The sequence below is a fragment of the Lepidothrix coronata genome, unplaced genomic scaffold (genome assembly GCF_001604755.1).
Source record: "Lepidothrix coronata isolate B3197 unplaced genomic scaffold, Lepidothrix_coronata-1.0 Scaffold4, whole genome shotgun sequence".
Taxonomy (NCBI): Eukaryota; Metazoa; Chordata; class Aves; order Passeriformes; family Pipridae; genus Lepidothrix; species Lepidothrix coronata.
The window spans coordinates 8,908,877-8,924,384 of record NW_016690184.1 but is presented as its reverse complement, the minus strand read 5'-3'; the positions used below and the strand labels follow the sequence as shown (position 1 = coordinate 8,924,384).

The 15,508-nt window shown below is 36.3% G+C and overlaps 1 protein-coding gene across 5 annotated transcripts in view; it reads right to left on the bottom strand.

Moving 5' to 3' along the window:
• The window catches only part of LOC108503063 (cytochrome b5 reductase 4), a 36,164-nt gene that overhangs the window by 17,997 nt on the left and 2,659 nt on the right, over positions 1 to 15,508 (bottom strand). For 4 of the 5 annotated variants that reach the window (XM_017826639.1, XM_017826661.1, XM_017826671.1 and 1 more), the window contains exons 3-10: positions 13,885 to 13,985; positions 11,762 to 11,846; positions 7,676 to 7,717; positions 5,277 to 5,331; positions 3,862 to 3,919; positions 3,665 to 3,758; positions 3,057 to 3,089; positions 2,176 to 2,298 (exon numbers count right to left, since the gene is read on the bottom strand). In XM_017826639.1, the coding sequence (XP_017682128.1) occupies positions 2,176 to 2,298; positions 3,057 to 3,089; positions 3,665 to 3,758; positions 3,862 to 3,919; positions 5,277 to 5,331; positions 7,676 to 7,717; positions 11,762 to 11,846; positions 13,885 to 13,985 (591 nt within the window). The remainder of the gene's footprint in view (positions 1 to 2,175; positions 2,299 to 3,056; positions 3,090 to 3,664; positions 3,759 to 3,861; positions 3,920 to 5,276; positions 5,332 to 7,675; positions 7,718 to 11,761; positions 11,847 to 13,884; positions 13,986 to 15,508) is intronic. The other variant, XM_017826650.1, reaches the window with a different exon arrangement.

The following is a 15,508-nucleotide window of genomic DNA, read 5'->3' as shown; positions in this document are numbered from 1 at the left end:
TACACAAAACTCAAATAAAATAAACAAAAAACATGTATAACAAGATAATATAACCACTTTCAATTCTATTCCCAGATTTTCAGAAGTGGAAGTTATCAGTTACACTGCCTTCAAACAAGACCCACATCCATCAAAAATAAAAGGTAATGCTGAGAATAAGCAGAGGAAGATACATAAATCCAAGTGAAAAAGAATCTGAGTATTTAAGGCAACATATCTGTGCTACCCTATATATAGTGCCATACAGAAATACCAGATAAAAAGTTTTTTGTAAAATTTTTTTTTAGTTATTATTTACTTATTCTGTGCTCACACTGAACAAGGTATGAGTTTCTTCAGTCATAACATTATTTTGCTTCCACAGAAGCAGAAGCAAATACGAAAATTCTGCAATTTAGTGTAAGGGAGCACAATTCTAAGCAGAAAAGGAGACTGTCTACTTAACATTGAACTGAATAAATAGAAGCTACAACATGTAGATTTTATGGCTGAGCTGAAAGCACAGGATTGGAATGAAGGAAAGACATGTAGGCCACAACATTCTTCATCTATACACCTTCTGGTATGCTCAATTTTAAATTTGGAGGTTTTAAAATTAAAAAACTGCAGGAAAAAATTTTCTGGAGTAGGTATTAAAAAGTCATAGATATCACTTTATTTGGTAGATTCATCACCTTTTTAATCAGGGAAGTGAGGAAACTTAGGTTCAGCAAGCCCTTTAACTTTTCTGAAGATTCAATTTAAGCTGATGTGAACTCACTCACTGATACCTAATAAAGTATATTATAAATTATATAAAAAATCTTATACCTTATAATGCAGTCCTCTGCATTACAGGACAAATACTATGTTGGAGATTGACTTCTAGGAAAAAAGTGCAAAATAAATAATCTAGACAGCATTGGTTATAAATGCTCAATATGCACTTTTGTCAATTGCATCCAATCATCCAGACCTTCCTCATTTGCAAAGCCACCCTATTCTGTGGCTCTTGTTCTTTCAGATTATTTTCTCTTTTTTTTCGAAAAGCAATAAGGCAGGAGAAAATGAGCAATGGACAGTGGACAATATATTAGATCAGTCTGTAAGCCCTTAAATACAGAGGATTATATTGAAAAATCTAATGCTAAAGGGGATGACTTAACAGTTTCTGAAACTCTCATAAGGAAAATTATATTCTACATAAGCTAAAGGTTGCTAGAGATGTGCTTTTATGCAGTCTTCCTATTTGTAACACAGTAATCTCTTGATGTTGAAGGCCTACATAGCATAACTGAGAGGCAGTAGGAGGTGTACAACATGGTGATCAACACGTAATTAGCTCTTAAAAAGGTACAGCTTTGCTTTCACACATAAATCGAGCAGACTAATATCAAACAGTCCATTTCTGAGCATTATTAGATAGAGGGCCAAGAAGGCTTTTGAGAAGCTGGGTAATTTGCAATAATATCAAGAGCATGCTTATACTACACAATGTAATTGTGCAGAAATTTTTAATTTAGGTGAGAAGAACCAAAACCACACTGATCATCGTAATATATTTTGGTGCTGCTTCAAGTTCATACTATTCTGTTACCACAAACTAAACTCATATATAACATCTACTGCTTCTTGCAGACACATCAGCTTATTCAGAGCTGGCTTTAATACCTACAGGTGGCTTGAAGTCAATAGATCAACTTACAAAGATGTAGTGGGATGGAACAACATTACGCTGAAAGATGTTACTATATCTATAGAAAAAACTGGAAGTGAAGGAAAACCTTCACTACAGTTACTTCCAAAAGGATTGATACAAATCGATGCACTGTCCCTCAGGGTCTTTTCACACGGACAGAAAGGACATTAAGTGCACAGGTAGCCATTAGGTGGAACAACACTCAAGCAGTCTTCACCTTACATTATTAGGTTCTTCCAGTCTTTCCACAAGCCTGAAAGACCTTCAACTCCTATGTGGGACAAAACGAACCACCAAACCAAAGCAAGGTAAAAAAACACCTTTAAGCTGAATCCTTTCAAGGAGAACTCCTGAGTAGCTTTCAACAAGATCAGACATCAATCATGAATGAATTGAAGGTACAACTACAGCAATAGAAAATCCTGAAAGAAACCAAATGACTAACAAGCTCCAAGAAGTCAGAAAACAACTGGTAACTTGGCCATGAAATTGCTTACCTCTGTCTGTGCGTTTGATAAATGTATTATGACACCCCCAGGGCTGTCCCAGCATTTTCCAATGAATGTTATCCTTTTTCTTTAAGATAATTTCTACTTTTCCTATTTTTTCAGCAATATTTACTAGAAGAGAAAAGGTTTCACATTGTTACTTTTAGTTACACTTCGTAAAAAAAAAATCATTCCTCGGTTACAACTAAATTTTAGAAGAATTTAGAAGAAATTTCTCAAGACACATGTAGTTAATCCACTAAATTAGAATATCAAATTAAATATACTTCTACCTATCACTCTATAATGTTTTAGAGTGCAATTAAAACAACAAGCACTAATTTAATATGCATAATTAATATACTTTATTTGCTAAATAGATTGTGGAACTAGGACAGCTTCACAGCCCATCTGGTCAAGAAAAATGCTCATGAACACAGAGCCCTCATGTACTGGAAATTGGTAACTACCACTACTTAATACTTTCTTTTCAAGGCCATTTGAATGAATAATTAAATACAAGAAAATCCCAGTCTCAGCAAAGAACATTTTACAAATACACAACAGAACTAACTTCTAACTATTTTAACATTTAATCATATTCAGAGGGATCAGAGCACTATCAGCTTACTACTTTCACAGGGCCAAATGCCATCATTTAAAAAAAATATTATTCAGTGTTATGGCATGGTTTGATTGACTGTGCCAGGACCTGGTGGTAAGTAAAACTGTGAAGTATCCGAAGAGTCAGAAAAATAAAGTTCCACATTCTGATATTAGAATCATAGAATATCGTGACTTGGAAGGGACCCACAAGGATCACTGAAGTTCATCTCCTGACTGGACTATCCTAGAAGAGATACAGAAGCGCTGCAAGAGACAGAAATTACCAGCCACTTCTTCTGAAACTGCATGATCCAAGTCTGAAATAAAGACAAACAAATTCTGTGTCAAGCAATAATAAAATTATATTCCAGTCAACATATATACATATATAGACACACACTTTTGTATAAGTCTAGGAATATTGAGTGAACTAATGAGCCTAGAAACCTATGCATCTTTATTTGGCCTTGAAATTTTACTCATGACTTCTACAGGCCTCATACATAAAGGCACCATTTTTCCCATTACTTTTAACAACGGCTCATATAAAGCTACTAATCTTCATTTATGTAAATTATTGCACTTGTCCTTTTGAATAAGACCATTTTAATAACCATAAAAAACACACTTGAAGAAAAATTTTACGCAACTTTAAAATTGATTTCTTACTTCACTTTAGTCCACATGTAAAACATTTAGTACATACTTAACAAATGAAGATGTGAGTTGATACACAATGTAATTAATTCACATCAAGGTACTTTAATCATCTTAAATGAAAAAGGAATAAAATATTAAGTAGTACATGTAAAATGTGTATGGTCTAATGAAAGGGTTTGAATAAAGTAGAATGAAACTTCAGTATTTTCAACTGCAAAATTACAATACCTACCAACTTCTACAAGATATGAGTAGTCATCCATGATGATCTCTCCCCTTAATCGTTTATCTTGACAGTCAACTATGACCAACTCTTCATTCATATCCTTTCACAGTCAAGGGGGAAAAAAAACACAACAATTTTTATGAAGTTCTTCCAGAATTCAAGCTAGATCACAACTGGATTTTGTAATCCTCCTTTTCACTTACCTTCTGCTTAGTATATATGACAACGGTGATCAAACTATCTGTTTGGAACCAATCATAACTGTAAAACAAAAAATAAAAAAAAAAATATATAATTTCTTTGGGCATATCAAAACATTTAAATTCAAGTCTTCAAGAAGAGTGTCTTTCATGAATTTACAAGCCAAATACATGACTTACTATTTTTGAAGAGGAAAGTCCAAAGCCAGTAATTTTGAAAACATTACTAAAGTAACAGTCTAATTATGCATCCTGCTAGTTAGTAAATGGAAGTTAAAATTATATGTCATTAGTTTTACTTAAAAAGCATATGCACCCTCTTTGCAGTATATGAACCTTTCTTAGGAGATGATTAAAATCCTGACTCCAGACAAAAGCATTAAATAAGCAGAGTGGCTTCCAAGAGTTAAAGATCTGATGCACATACCACAAAACCATCTCCCTTCATCTCCCTGAATCTAGATTTTATATTCATTCCTATGTTCCCATGCTGTCCAAATCTTGTAATAAATCCACGTAAAGTAAAAAAAAGGAAAGCCTTCAGATGCTAATTATTTGTATGGCTTTACACTTGCCAGGAAGTAACTTCTATCTACTGTTTAGACTACTGGACCAGAAAAGCAGGCAGAGAGGGAGGATGATCCCTCCGGCAAACATTCCTGACAGCCAACACATTCTAGGTTGCACATCTTCCAGTCACATCCAGAATATGCCAGACACACGTGGGAAGAAAGGCAGCAAGGTTTGGGGAGCACTTCAGAAGATAAACCACATTCCAGTTGTTTACAAGCCACAACATTTTCTGATTGCATGTAACTAGCCCAGAGATCACACACTCAGGAGATTTTCATGTCAAGTGAGAAACTGAACCTTGTTGACTCAAGGCATCGTGGAGTAAAATGACACCTCAGTGACAACAGTAGGCATATCACAAAGAGATTTTGGGGCCTGCTTCGCTTTGCATATTGTAGAAACTTGAATACAGCTATCACATTTTACTATATTCCAGCTTGAAATGAAGCACATTTTCAAGGCATGGCTATATGTACATCTATGGACAAATTAACTAAAGTCAAAAAAAGTAATCAGCCCAGCTGGAATCATTTTCTAGAAGTTTCCTCAAGAAGCAAACCTAAGGAGTCTGCAAATATGTGTCATACACTTTTATACAATGCAAGGAGGTGCAAGTGTTAGAAATCAACTGAGCAGGCCAAGAATAATCATTGGCCTATATGATCTTTGGCAAGTTGTTTAAACATAAACCTCAACTTTCCTACTTCTGAGAGGATGGTAATGACATATACTCATTTAGCTGAAACACTGAGAGCTAACCATGGAAGAAGTTGCCTGCATGTACTAAGAATTGCACAGAATTTTTAAACAGAATGCTCAACAGCCAATGAAAGACAAAGGCTTACCTTGGAGTTAAGTCTTTAGCGGCAGAAGCTAGTACTTTCTTCTCAGGAAGCATACCTACAAAGAGCAGACAGTCAGTAAAATGGCTGCTGGGATGCTTGCTTAATAGAAATACTTATCAGGTATATCTGGGGTTTGGTTTTATTTTTTTTTAATTGAATGTTCTAAATATCCCTGAACAGTATTTAATGGCTTTATTTCCACAGACAGCCAAAAATAACCATGTACTTTTTAAATTTAGTTTTTATTCAGCATTTTCTCTTGGAGAGCAGGGTCCTAGAAAATGAAATTCTACTTCAGAAATTAAGAGTTCCACACACCACAGTACCTGTGTCTGCAGCCCTTCTGGTACATGTGGCTTGATCTCAGTTTCACCTGTAACTACCCTGTGCTTTTACACTTTGTGATAATGAAGCACAAGGTTATCTGAACAATTCCCTTTAACAGAACTATTTGTTTATACAATTCAGATGAGTAAATTCAATTTGGGATGTCTGATCTAACCTAGTTCACAAGTAAAACTTCATGTCAGTCAGTTAAGCAAAGATATCAACCTTAATCTTTCAACTTAGCACTTTCCTAGGAATTTTCACAGAATTCAGCTACTCTATTACACTTCACAAAACAGTCTGAAAAGGCCTTTGCTAGGAGGCAACGTCTTTCAAAACGTCTTTCAAAAACCGTCAACTGTACTAATCTTTGGCATGATAGAAACTGAAAATATTTGGCAAACACTTGAGCACAGAGACAGATAAAAGCAACTGCAACCCTTCATCAGTTTTAACACAAAGAAGTTAAATAGAATAATGATGGAGGAAGCTGCAGACTGAACAGCTGGTAAGTGCTGGTTCCAAGCCCATTCAAAGGCAAACCTTGCAAACTTGAAATGGCTATGCATTAAATAATTAGCACCTGAATTCTCAGTTACCCAGATTACTATCTTCTAATTGCCAGTAAGTTTTGTAGTATGACTACAACCTTAAACACGGTGATTGAGTGGCTTCACCATGTGGGAAGTAGATAAAAATAGAGAGCCACTCCGGTCCAATCTGTTGAAAATATTTGATCATCCAGATGGGAGAATTAACCCAAAGCAATTAAAACGCAGTCAAATTACTTATTCTTTGATCCTTAATTAGTCCTGAGTACACACCATCTGCAGCTGCCAAGGAAGCTAAATGGCAGAGCAGTCAGATCATTGCAAAAGAAAACCAATCACCTAATGATAAAAGCCTTCTCAAAGGCTAAGCCTTTCTTGAGGACATACATCATATGCTTAGGTTGGCCCCCACAGATAACAGGAATTCGTGGTCATACACACTCCAGTTTGCTTTTGCAGGTCAACAGAAATATATAAGCAGCCACAATAAAATAGAACATTCTGGCAAACAAAGTTACTTATGAATTATTCTGAAATACTGTAAGATGCTACATGAAAACAAGAATTAACAATTCAATAAAAAGACAATGATTCAGGTGATCAATTAAGCAAAGTGCTGTACTGGTCATGGTGATCATAAAGGAAAGCTGGTGGTGAAGCCAAAGGCTGATGGCAGGTATGAATTGAAAGAGTTTAAGGTAACCAGATGAACAGCAGAAATTCAACTCCGCATCTCAAGGGAGCAAACTTCAGTTTGTTCTAGGAATTGCTTTGCACAGTCCCATGGGACAGCAAGTGTAGTGATAAAGGTTCCCATATTATCCTCATAGCCACACTGGAAACAGCTGGGTTTGACAGGAGGATTACAACCTCGATAGAAAATTAGTAGAACTGACAGTCACAAAAGGTGTGATCAGCACGCAAAGTCCCACTAGGGGCTGGTTACTGTTGCCATTCCCTAGGGAACAGGGAATGCTGATACTGTTTCATACTGTCATTAGCCACCTACAGGGGGAACACTGTCCTACACTCAGGAAGTACATGAGCAATAACAACCCGTGGAAAGCAGCCAAACCATGCAAGGTTATGGCTACCATTCAAAGGACACAAACAGACTGAAGCAATGGACTGACAAAAGCTCCATGAAGCTCATAAGAAAATGCACAATTTTGCACCTTGAAAGAATAAAAAGAAATTGATGCAACAAAAAAAATGGGGGACCTGACAGGAAACAGGATAGAAAAGACCTTTGCAGAAAATCTTCCAAGCACTTTGCAGACAAGCTGAACTTACTTGTTCATCTCTTACCTCCCTTACCTACTCTACCGCAGTCTTACAATACTTCCAGACATGGAATTCACAATACCTGATTAGGATTTTGCCTTTTGAAATTTCCACGGTTCACTGGAGCCTCAGCATTTGATTCAAATACAGAGAGAAGTCTGGATAAACACTGCTCATTCAATAATATTCAAATAAGTTTAAGATTCATTCCCTATTTTGCTCCAGGTGAATACTTACCATTGAGCTGCTTCTTCCCTTCAGACAGAGTAGAAGAAATCTCTAAAAGCATTAAGAAAAAGCAACAAGCATGACAGTTAAGAAGTTACAGCACAGTACTTGCACACATCATGCTGAAGAAATTAGCCAAACTAAGAATCTCCAAATAAACCTTCCAAAACATTAATGGATTGACCAGGACACTTCAGATATCAGGAAGTGACAAATAAATGCAGCACTGATTACCATTCCAAAAGATTATGTCTAACTGAAAAACCAGTATGTTACAAATGCCAGAAGCTGCACAGCACTGAAAGACAAACATCAAAGATTTTTGTTTGTTCAAAACAAACATCACAGATTATGTTGTACAACTATAAACTTCACACCTACAAGTTTACTGAATCTGTTAAGAATTCCAATGACACTTGCCTCATGACATCACATAGTAGAATGTGAATCTGACCATCCCAACCCTTGGAAATGTAAACCCAATCCTTGGCAGAAACACAGGAAAAAGAATATCTTTCTATAAGCTTTTTCTGCCAAATGATTTTATTTGTCAAGGCAGTATCTGAATTCTTCATTAAATCTACAGTATGTGACAACTATTAAAAAAAACCTCAAAAAAACACTAGCAGAAAAAGAAAGTACCAAATGGATGAATCACAGTGTCAATTTATATACGAGGTGCTCAACTCTATCAGAAAGGCACCCCACCCCCATATCCTTTGGTTCACAGCAAATCTGTGGGGAAACTAGCCCTCTAGATACACCTAGGCCCCTTTCTGACCTTCTCTACATTGCACATCTCATAATGTCCCAATATGAAGGTCCATTTCATATTCTTTCCTATGACAGCCAGGTTTGGGGAAGGGAGAGAAACAAATCTGTTCTTCCTGCTCCCTTTTACAAAAACCAAAGTGGGAATGTTTCTCATATGTTCTTCTAAATCCTTCCCAGTGCTCTGCGTCACACCAGCCAGTGTTAGAGGAAAAATGCTAGACAGAAGTTAAGGAAGGTTCCTAGAATAAAGCATCAAGCATACAGCATTGCAAAATTAATTGAGAGATGATCAAGAATTGCCTTCATTAGCGGCTTTCATGTTGTGCCATTATAAAGTAAAGAAAACTCTCCACAAATTCTTGGTTTGAGGCAATATTTGTCTGTAAATTCTGCTATACACTACTTTAAGCTTTCTGCCAGGATAGCAAGTCATTCACAAAAACTTGTTTCTAATGAAAGGTAATTTTTTGCATTCAGAAGTCTACTCTCATTTCACTACATTATAACAGTGCACTGAAACTGGTATTACAATTTTAAGGACTGCATGAGGCATGTTGAAGGCAGAGCCGTACCTCTCTTCCTTGGATGACACCACAGCTCTCAGTCTAATTTCACTGAATTAACAATAATACAACATGTATTCTGATTCCCAAGCTAAGTAATCACTGAAGCAATACAGGGACGTATACTGACGTGTCTATGCAAAACATTAGCAATATTAAAAAATACCAGACAACAAACTGTGCTAATGTTTACAGCTGAGTACCCTGAAGAGAAGGCAAGCAGTTTAATTCTGCACAGGTTTGCTGAGAGAGATTCTGAAATCATCTCTTACATACCTGGGTACTGTGCTGGCCTTCTCAGCATGTACAAACACTACATGCTTCAGTGCACAGATCCACTGTAACACTACAGAAGCAACACTTTAGAATTTCCTGTCAGTCACTACCATAGCATAAAGCAGCATTCCCAAAATACAAGTCGGCAAAATCACTATCACCAGTATCTTCAAAAAACTCTTCTTCTTGAAAAAAGTTCAATTGTGCAAAGACAAGCTTCAGTTTTCTCAAGCAGTTCAGTGAGCAAATCATCACAACATCTTCCAAAAAAACCCACCACAACATAGGAAACAAAACCTAAGCTGAACGACAAATCTTCCAGCAACACTCCAACAAAACTACATCTACCTTCCTAGTTCTGTATTGGGACTGCACCAAGCATCAAATACCAACGTTTGCCCTATTAGCAAACACTCACCCTCTGTCACAAAAAGAAAGCAATGCAATCCTTAATTTGAAGTTTTGTGTTCCCTCTATACTTAATTTAATCCTATATTCAAAAATATGCACCTTAACTTTGTAACTTATTCAAATGCAAACTTTGCAGAATATGGTCTTCTGGAAGGATGTGAGAGTAGAATTATTGCTGGCTAATAGTGAAGTTAGCCAATCACATTTTTTGATAATTCAACAGAGGAAGAGGAATAAAATAAACTTTGAGAATTTTACTGTGAAGAATTTCAGAAAGTCCGGGAGAGTATCCAGGAAAGGTAATGAAACTGGTGATGGATTTAGAGAGTAAGTCATATGAGGAGCAGCTGAGGAAGCTGGGGTTGTTTAGTCTGGAGAAAAGGAGGCTAAAGGGTGACATTATCACTCTCTACAACTACCCAAAAGGAGGCTGTAGCCAGGTGGGAGTTTGCCTCTTCTCCCAGGCAACTCATGACAGGGCAAGAGGAAATGGCCTCAAGCTGCACCAGGGGAGGTTCTGGTTGGACATCAGGAAGAATTTCGTCATGGAAAGGGCTGTTAAGCATTCGAATGAATTGCCAAGGGAAGGGGTGCAGTTACCATCCCTGGAAGTGTTCAAGAAATGACTGGATGTGGCACTCAGTGCCATGGTCTAGTTGACAAGGTGGTGATCGGTCAAAGATTGGACTCGACCTTGGAGGTCTTTTCCAATCTAAGTGATTCTGTGCTTCTGTAATCAGTTTCTTAATTAATGAAATTACATTTTCTCAAATGGCTAAAAGACATACAGGCAATAGAACTGGTTTTATACAGTTGGCAACCTTTATCCTGTAAATTTTACTACAGCAAAATGGATAGAAAAGTCCTATTAAAGAGCAAAGTAGAAAAAAGGAACAGCAGAAAATGGACTGTCATAGCTGGCAGGGGAAAAGCCGTGTTTATGTTTTAATGACTGGCTATCACAAGAATTCCTTCCAGTTGCAGAAAAGTTAGATTAATGAAATCAGAAAAAATCAGGTTTACTTTTAAATTTCTAACTCAGCTGACAAAGTAGCAGTAATGTATGTGTAATGCCTCAACTCCATGAGACATTTATGCTGTCCAGGCTTCTCCATACTTTGTAGCATTTAGCTCAAAAGTTTAACACTGGAATTAGCTACTCAGCACCACGGAGATGGAAAATACTATTGCCCTTCATATACAGATTAAACTCAACCTAACTGCTAAGGGGATGTGACCTAAGCACTAAGCAAGTATGCAGTGCACTTTGTCAGAAGCTGAAGAGCTACAAGATGGCTGAATTTGTGAACTAAAGGATGCCACAGAATTGGAGAAAAATAGTTGCAACCATTAATTCTTCTGTGTTTTCACAGCAGCTTTGCTAAGGGTCAGTATTGAGTAACAGTGTCTGCTTCCCAGATAGTAGGAAGTTTTTGGCTGTGGCCTACAAACCAAAAGAAAAACTGCAAATTAAAGTCTCTGGAAACTATCACCAGCATTTTAAGACAATATACTACATTTCTTGTTGTCCTGGCTCAGAAGAGTTTGTTGTATCAGCAAAAGTTTCTCTAATTAAATTCAAACTAAAGGACTCAATGAAGTGTTCTGGAAAGGATAACTGCCCATAAAGTGTATTCAAATATGCCAATATATATGCAACTTGCCAGACATACGTCTACTGCTGAAATCATGAGATTGAAAATACTGACTGTTATTTCAAGATGAGAGCTGCCTATGACAGTTTGTCCCCAGGAATCAGAAGAAGAAAGAGAGACCTTGAGGGAGAGGAAAAAGTTTCTTTCTATACATACACACACATAAGACATAAATCTGTTTTCTAATGACTAAAAGAAGAAACTTAGAAGTACATTACTTTAAAAAGTCTTCATTCATAAAAACATTTCATCCTCAGTTGTCTGCTGCAAAAAACCCCAAATATATGCAACAGCCTTCACTCTATGCAAGAATAGAGACTCTCCTTATAAATATGATGATTTAGAATTTCTCATAATTTCCAGATAAATTTGGAATAAAGCATCACAGAAAATATTTCATTCTTAAAAAGTCTCACCTTTTGGAGCAGCAATAGGCTTGACAGCCATTCTCCCAACAAGACATTCCTTCAGCATCGATTCGTAATTGACCCAACGATGCACCTATGTTAACAAAATATTTTTTCACAAAATTGGTAAATCTGACTATGTTGTTCTATGCACTGAAATAGAAAAGTTCATTTTTGTACAGTGACTAATATAATTAATTTAGCAGATTATTTTTAAACACATTTAAACTCATTATTGCATCATTCAGTACTTATTTTTACTCCTATTACAGATAGCAAGTGTAAAAAAGTAGGACCGTGAAAATGTCACAATTTATTTATTTATGCTTTGCAGTATCAGAACATCATTACCTTGAGCTACAGAATATACTTCAGAAGAGCATTTTTATGATGTATGCTATGCAATTACAGAATAAAAACCTTGTCTTTACCACAAGGGTTATTAGTCTTGTTTAGACAAGTGAAGGGAAAAGGGATGACGGAAACAAACATAAAGAATAGTAGTTTAGACACAAAAACTCTTCTTACTAAGTTGGTGTATTTCTGTTTGTTTCTGTCTTACTATCACTGAATCATTTAGATATTACCTATTTTAGAAAGTCAAATAAAGTGAAGAAAAAGCAGTAGCTTTACAGACCAGAACTGGAGAACTTGCAGAGGAAATGGATGGCAGAAAAGCCAATTCTGATAGGGCATCCAGGATAACATCACAAGAAGAAAAAAGGAAACAAAGTGTTGCATGACAAATTTGAATGGTATGTAGACTTAAATTAACTTCAAACTGAACAACCTAAGGAGGTGAGATAAAGAATCCCATCCACAAGTTACAGTTTCCTCATACACAAATAACAGAAAGAAATAAAGGATTATGAATGACAATTAATTTTCACAAAAATTTGAGAAAGACTAGCAACCTACCAAACTCTTTAAAAGATCAATATCCAACAGGCACAGAATGCTAAAGCAGAGAGGAAACCAGAAATGCCTCTGGGAACAGGAAAGACATCAGCCAGAAACAATAAAAGCGAAAAGCATATTTTAAGGGTCTGAACACTGTTTTCCATTCCCACGACAAAACAAACTAAAAAAACAAAAAAAAAAAAATGCAGCAAGCATGTATATGCAGTTAGTAACAGCTAGAGGAGCTTTCCCAAATATTCCTGATGTCAAGACTCCTGTTTACGAGTACATCATACAATGACCCAGCCACATAATTCCAGGTCACAACTTGATACTGGATGAACTTTTAGGAGAAAAACTCCATATATATGGAAATCAAAGAATTATGCCCAAATCTAACACTTCATTTGTGAAAGGACTAACCAAGGATAAACTCAAAGCTAAAACATTATCACATCTTTACATTGTTAAAAACATTTTGCAAATAAAGGCATTACATACTCTGACACACAACATGTAAGGAGGTAACAGATTTCCTTTCAGGAACAGATGAGGCTTTCTTTCTGCTCTTTCTCAGTTTATTAGATAAACCTAGTGAGTCAAGGAGACTCAAAGAATGTCTGTTTCTAAAAAATATCAACTCAGTGAATCAGCTTTTAGAACAACACCAAGTTTGCAAGCGATTCCTTGCAGAAAGCACACCCATGCTGCAGATCCTTTATTTTCTGAGTGCTTTCAAAATATTTAAAGAAACAGTAAACAAAGAAGAGACCAACTGTCATCTTGTGATTTGTTCACAACCACTTAATAGCAGCTCCATCATTTTTTCTGATAATGCAGTTTCCAAGTGAATAGACAATTCTACAAGCCTTTTTTGAAAAGTGAAAGCTCTGAAGAAAAAAGGTCTCTCAAATTACAGCAATTAGTCATTGTAGCAATTTATTAAGAAGGTGGTATCTCAAGTTCTTGCTAGTTTTATTGCTACTTCTGCTAAAAAAAATGGTCTAATTGAAGCATCATTCCAACAACATAAAGTGGTATTTTCATTAGTGTCTTTTGGTACAAAGCTTAAACTCTTTCAGCACATGTGTCATTCTGAGCAGTAACCCACTGCCTTTCCTTAGGACTGAAAAAGTTAAAATCACCATTTCCACTGGAATGCCCTAAAAATAATCAGAAAACATGCATTCTTCACAATACAGTAAGTGTCATTTGCTGCCAGTTGTTCTCACCTGATCAAAGAGATCTGTACCATCAGTTCCTGCTGCTTTCATTAGTTCATCCTCACCACCAGGATGATATTCCATGTATGGTGTGACATTATATACAAATCCTGAAAAAAGTGGAATATAAAAACATGAGCAACATTTCTGTGATGCCTCTTATCTCCAAAACCAGTGAAAAGGTTAGCACACATTAAAGAGTAAAGGCAAACACTAGACATTTTTGGAACAAATAGCGTGACTTTGCAAAAACAGAAGCATAAGCTACACAATTGTGTAGGGCACAAGAGGTATCTTATTATACAGAGATGCCAATCCTACAATGCTGTACCACTTTTCCCAGTGAATGTCTGAAGATATCTACTGGGTCAAGACTTCAACCTAGAAGTTGAAAATGATGTATCCTAGCTAGGGGGTAAAAGAACCTGAGGCTGGTTTTAACAAAGACATAAAACTGAGCCAGCTAGTGTATGGAATTATTTTCACTCTCCCTTCCAATTAAGTTATGCCTGAATTCTTGTCATAGTTGTTTCCCTACCACCCATCATCTATGGAATAAAATGCCTAAAGGAATAAACTGTCTTCCATAAGGAAAAACTGTCACCATCAGCAAGAAAACTTCCATTCTTCAGATTCAGCAATATAAGAAATTAACATAGCTTATGCTCATTAAAGGCTTGCACCTCTGGTACAAAATCTGTCCCAGTAAAAGGGGTCAGCACTCTTTCTACACTTCCAGAGAGATAAAACAATGTTTCTTCACAGGTCTGAAATGATGAACTCTAATTACTGTTGCTATGCAACCAGGATAATTAGAGCCTGAAAAATTCAGCTATAAACAGATTTAAACAGATTTAATCATTTAAACATTATTATTACAGGCCTACCTAGCAGAATAGTTTAACATATTTAACACTATCAAAACAGGAAGCTACCAAAAGTAGAATTATGCCAGTACTTTCAGAGGGAGCTTTTAAGATATTAAGAAGTGCACGTTAATTACATCAGAAGGAGAACAGGCACTCAGCACTGAGCCGGGGGAGACATACTTGGGACAATCCTAGTTGAAAAGAACAACCATCCCAATCAAAAAAGGAAGGATCTTTGCATATTTTGTTGACCTGCTCTTCTGATGGCTGTATTCACTGTGCCATCTTGTGTGCAGCACCGATTACTGCACACAATAAAACATAAGTATCAACAGAGGTAAGACCTCCCGAATATTAGTCAAATTGATCATCAAACTAGCAGAAGCAAAAGAAATCTCATTTCTATACTCTTCATGCTTTTTTTAACTCCCCTGCCATCCCTCTTCATATATAAATTTGGGGCACATAACAGTTTTCTTTGATGATTATCACATTAGATTTTTGATCAAAGTTAACTCTGTTCTTGTTTTACTTCACATTCTTCTCATGAATTTCTGCTCTTTAGAGACACAGTCTAACTATGACTGCAGAGACCTCATTTAGCTTTTACACAATTATGTTATTTTACTACTTGTCCACATATGAGGTCTACAGATAATCTACCAGGATTCTCAGTTATGATGTTTTTATATTAGTCGTCTGAGAACAAAGGAAAAGTAGAGATGGAAAAATTCAAAGAAAGATACAGAAGCAGCTTGACAGAG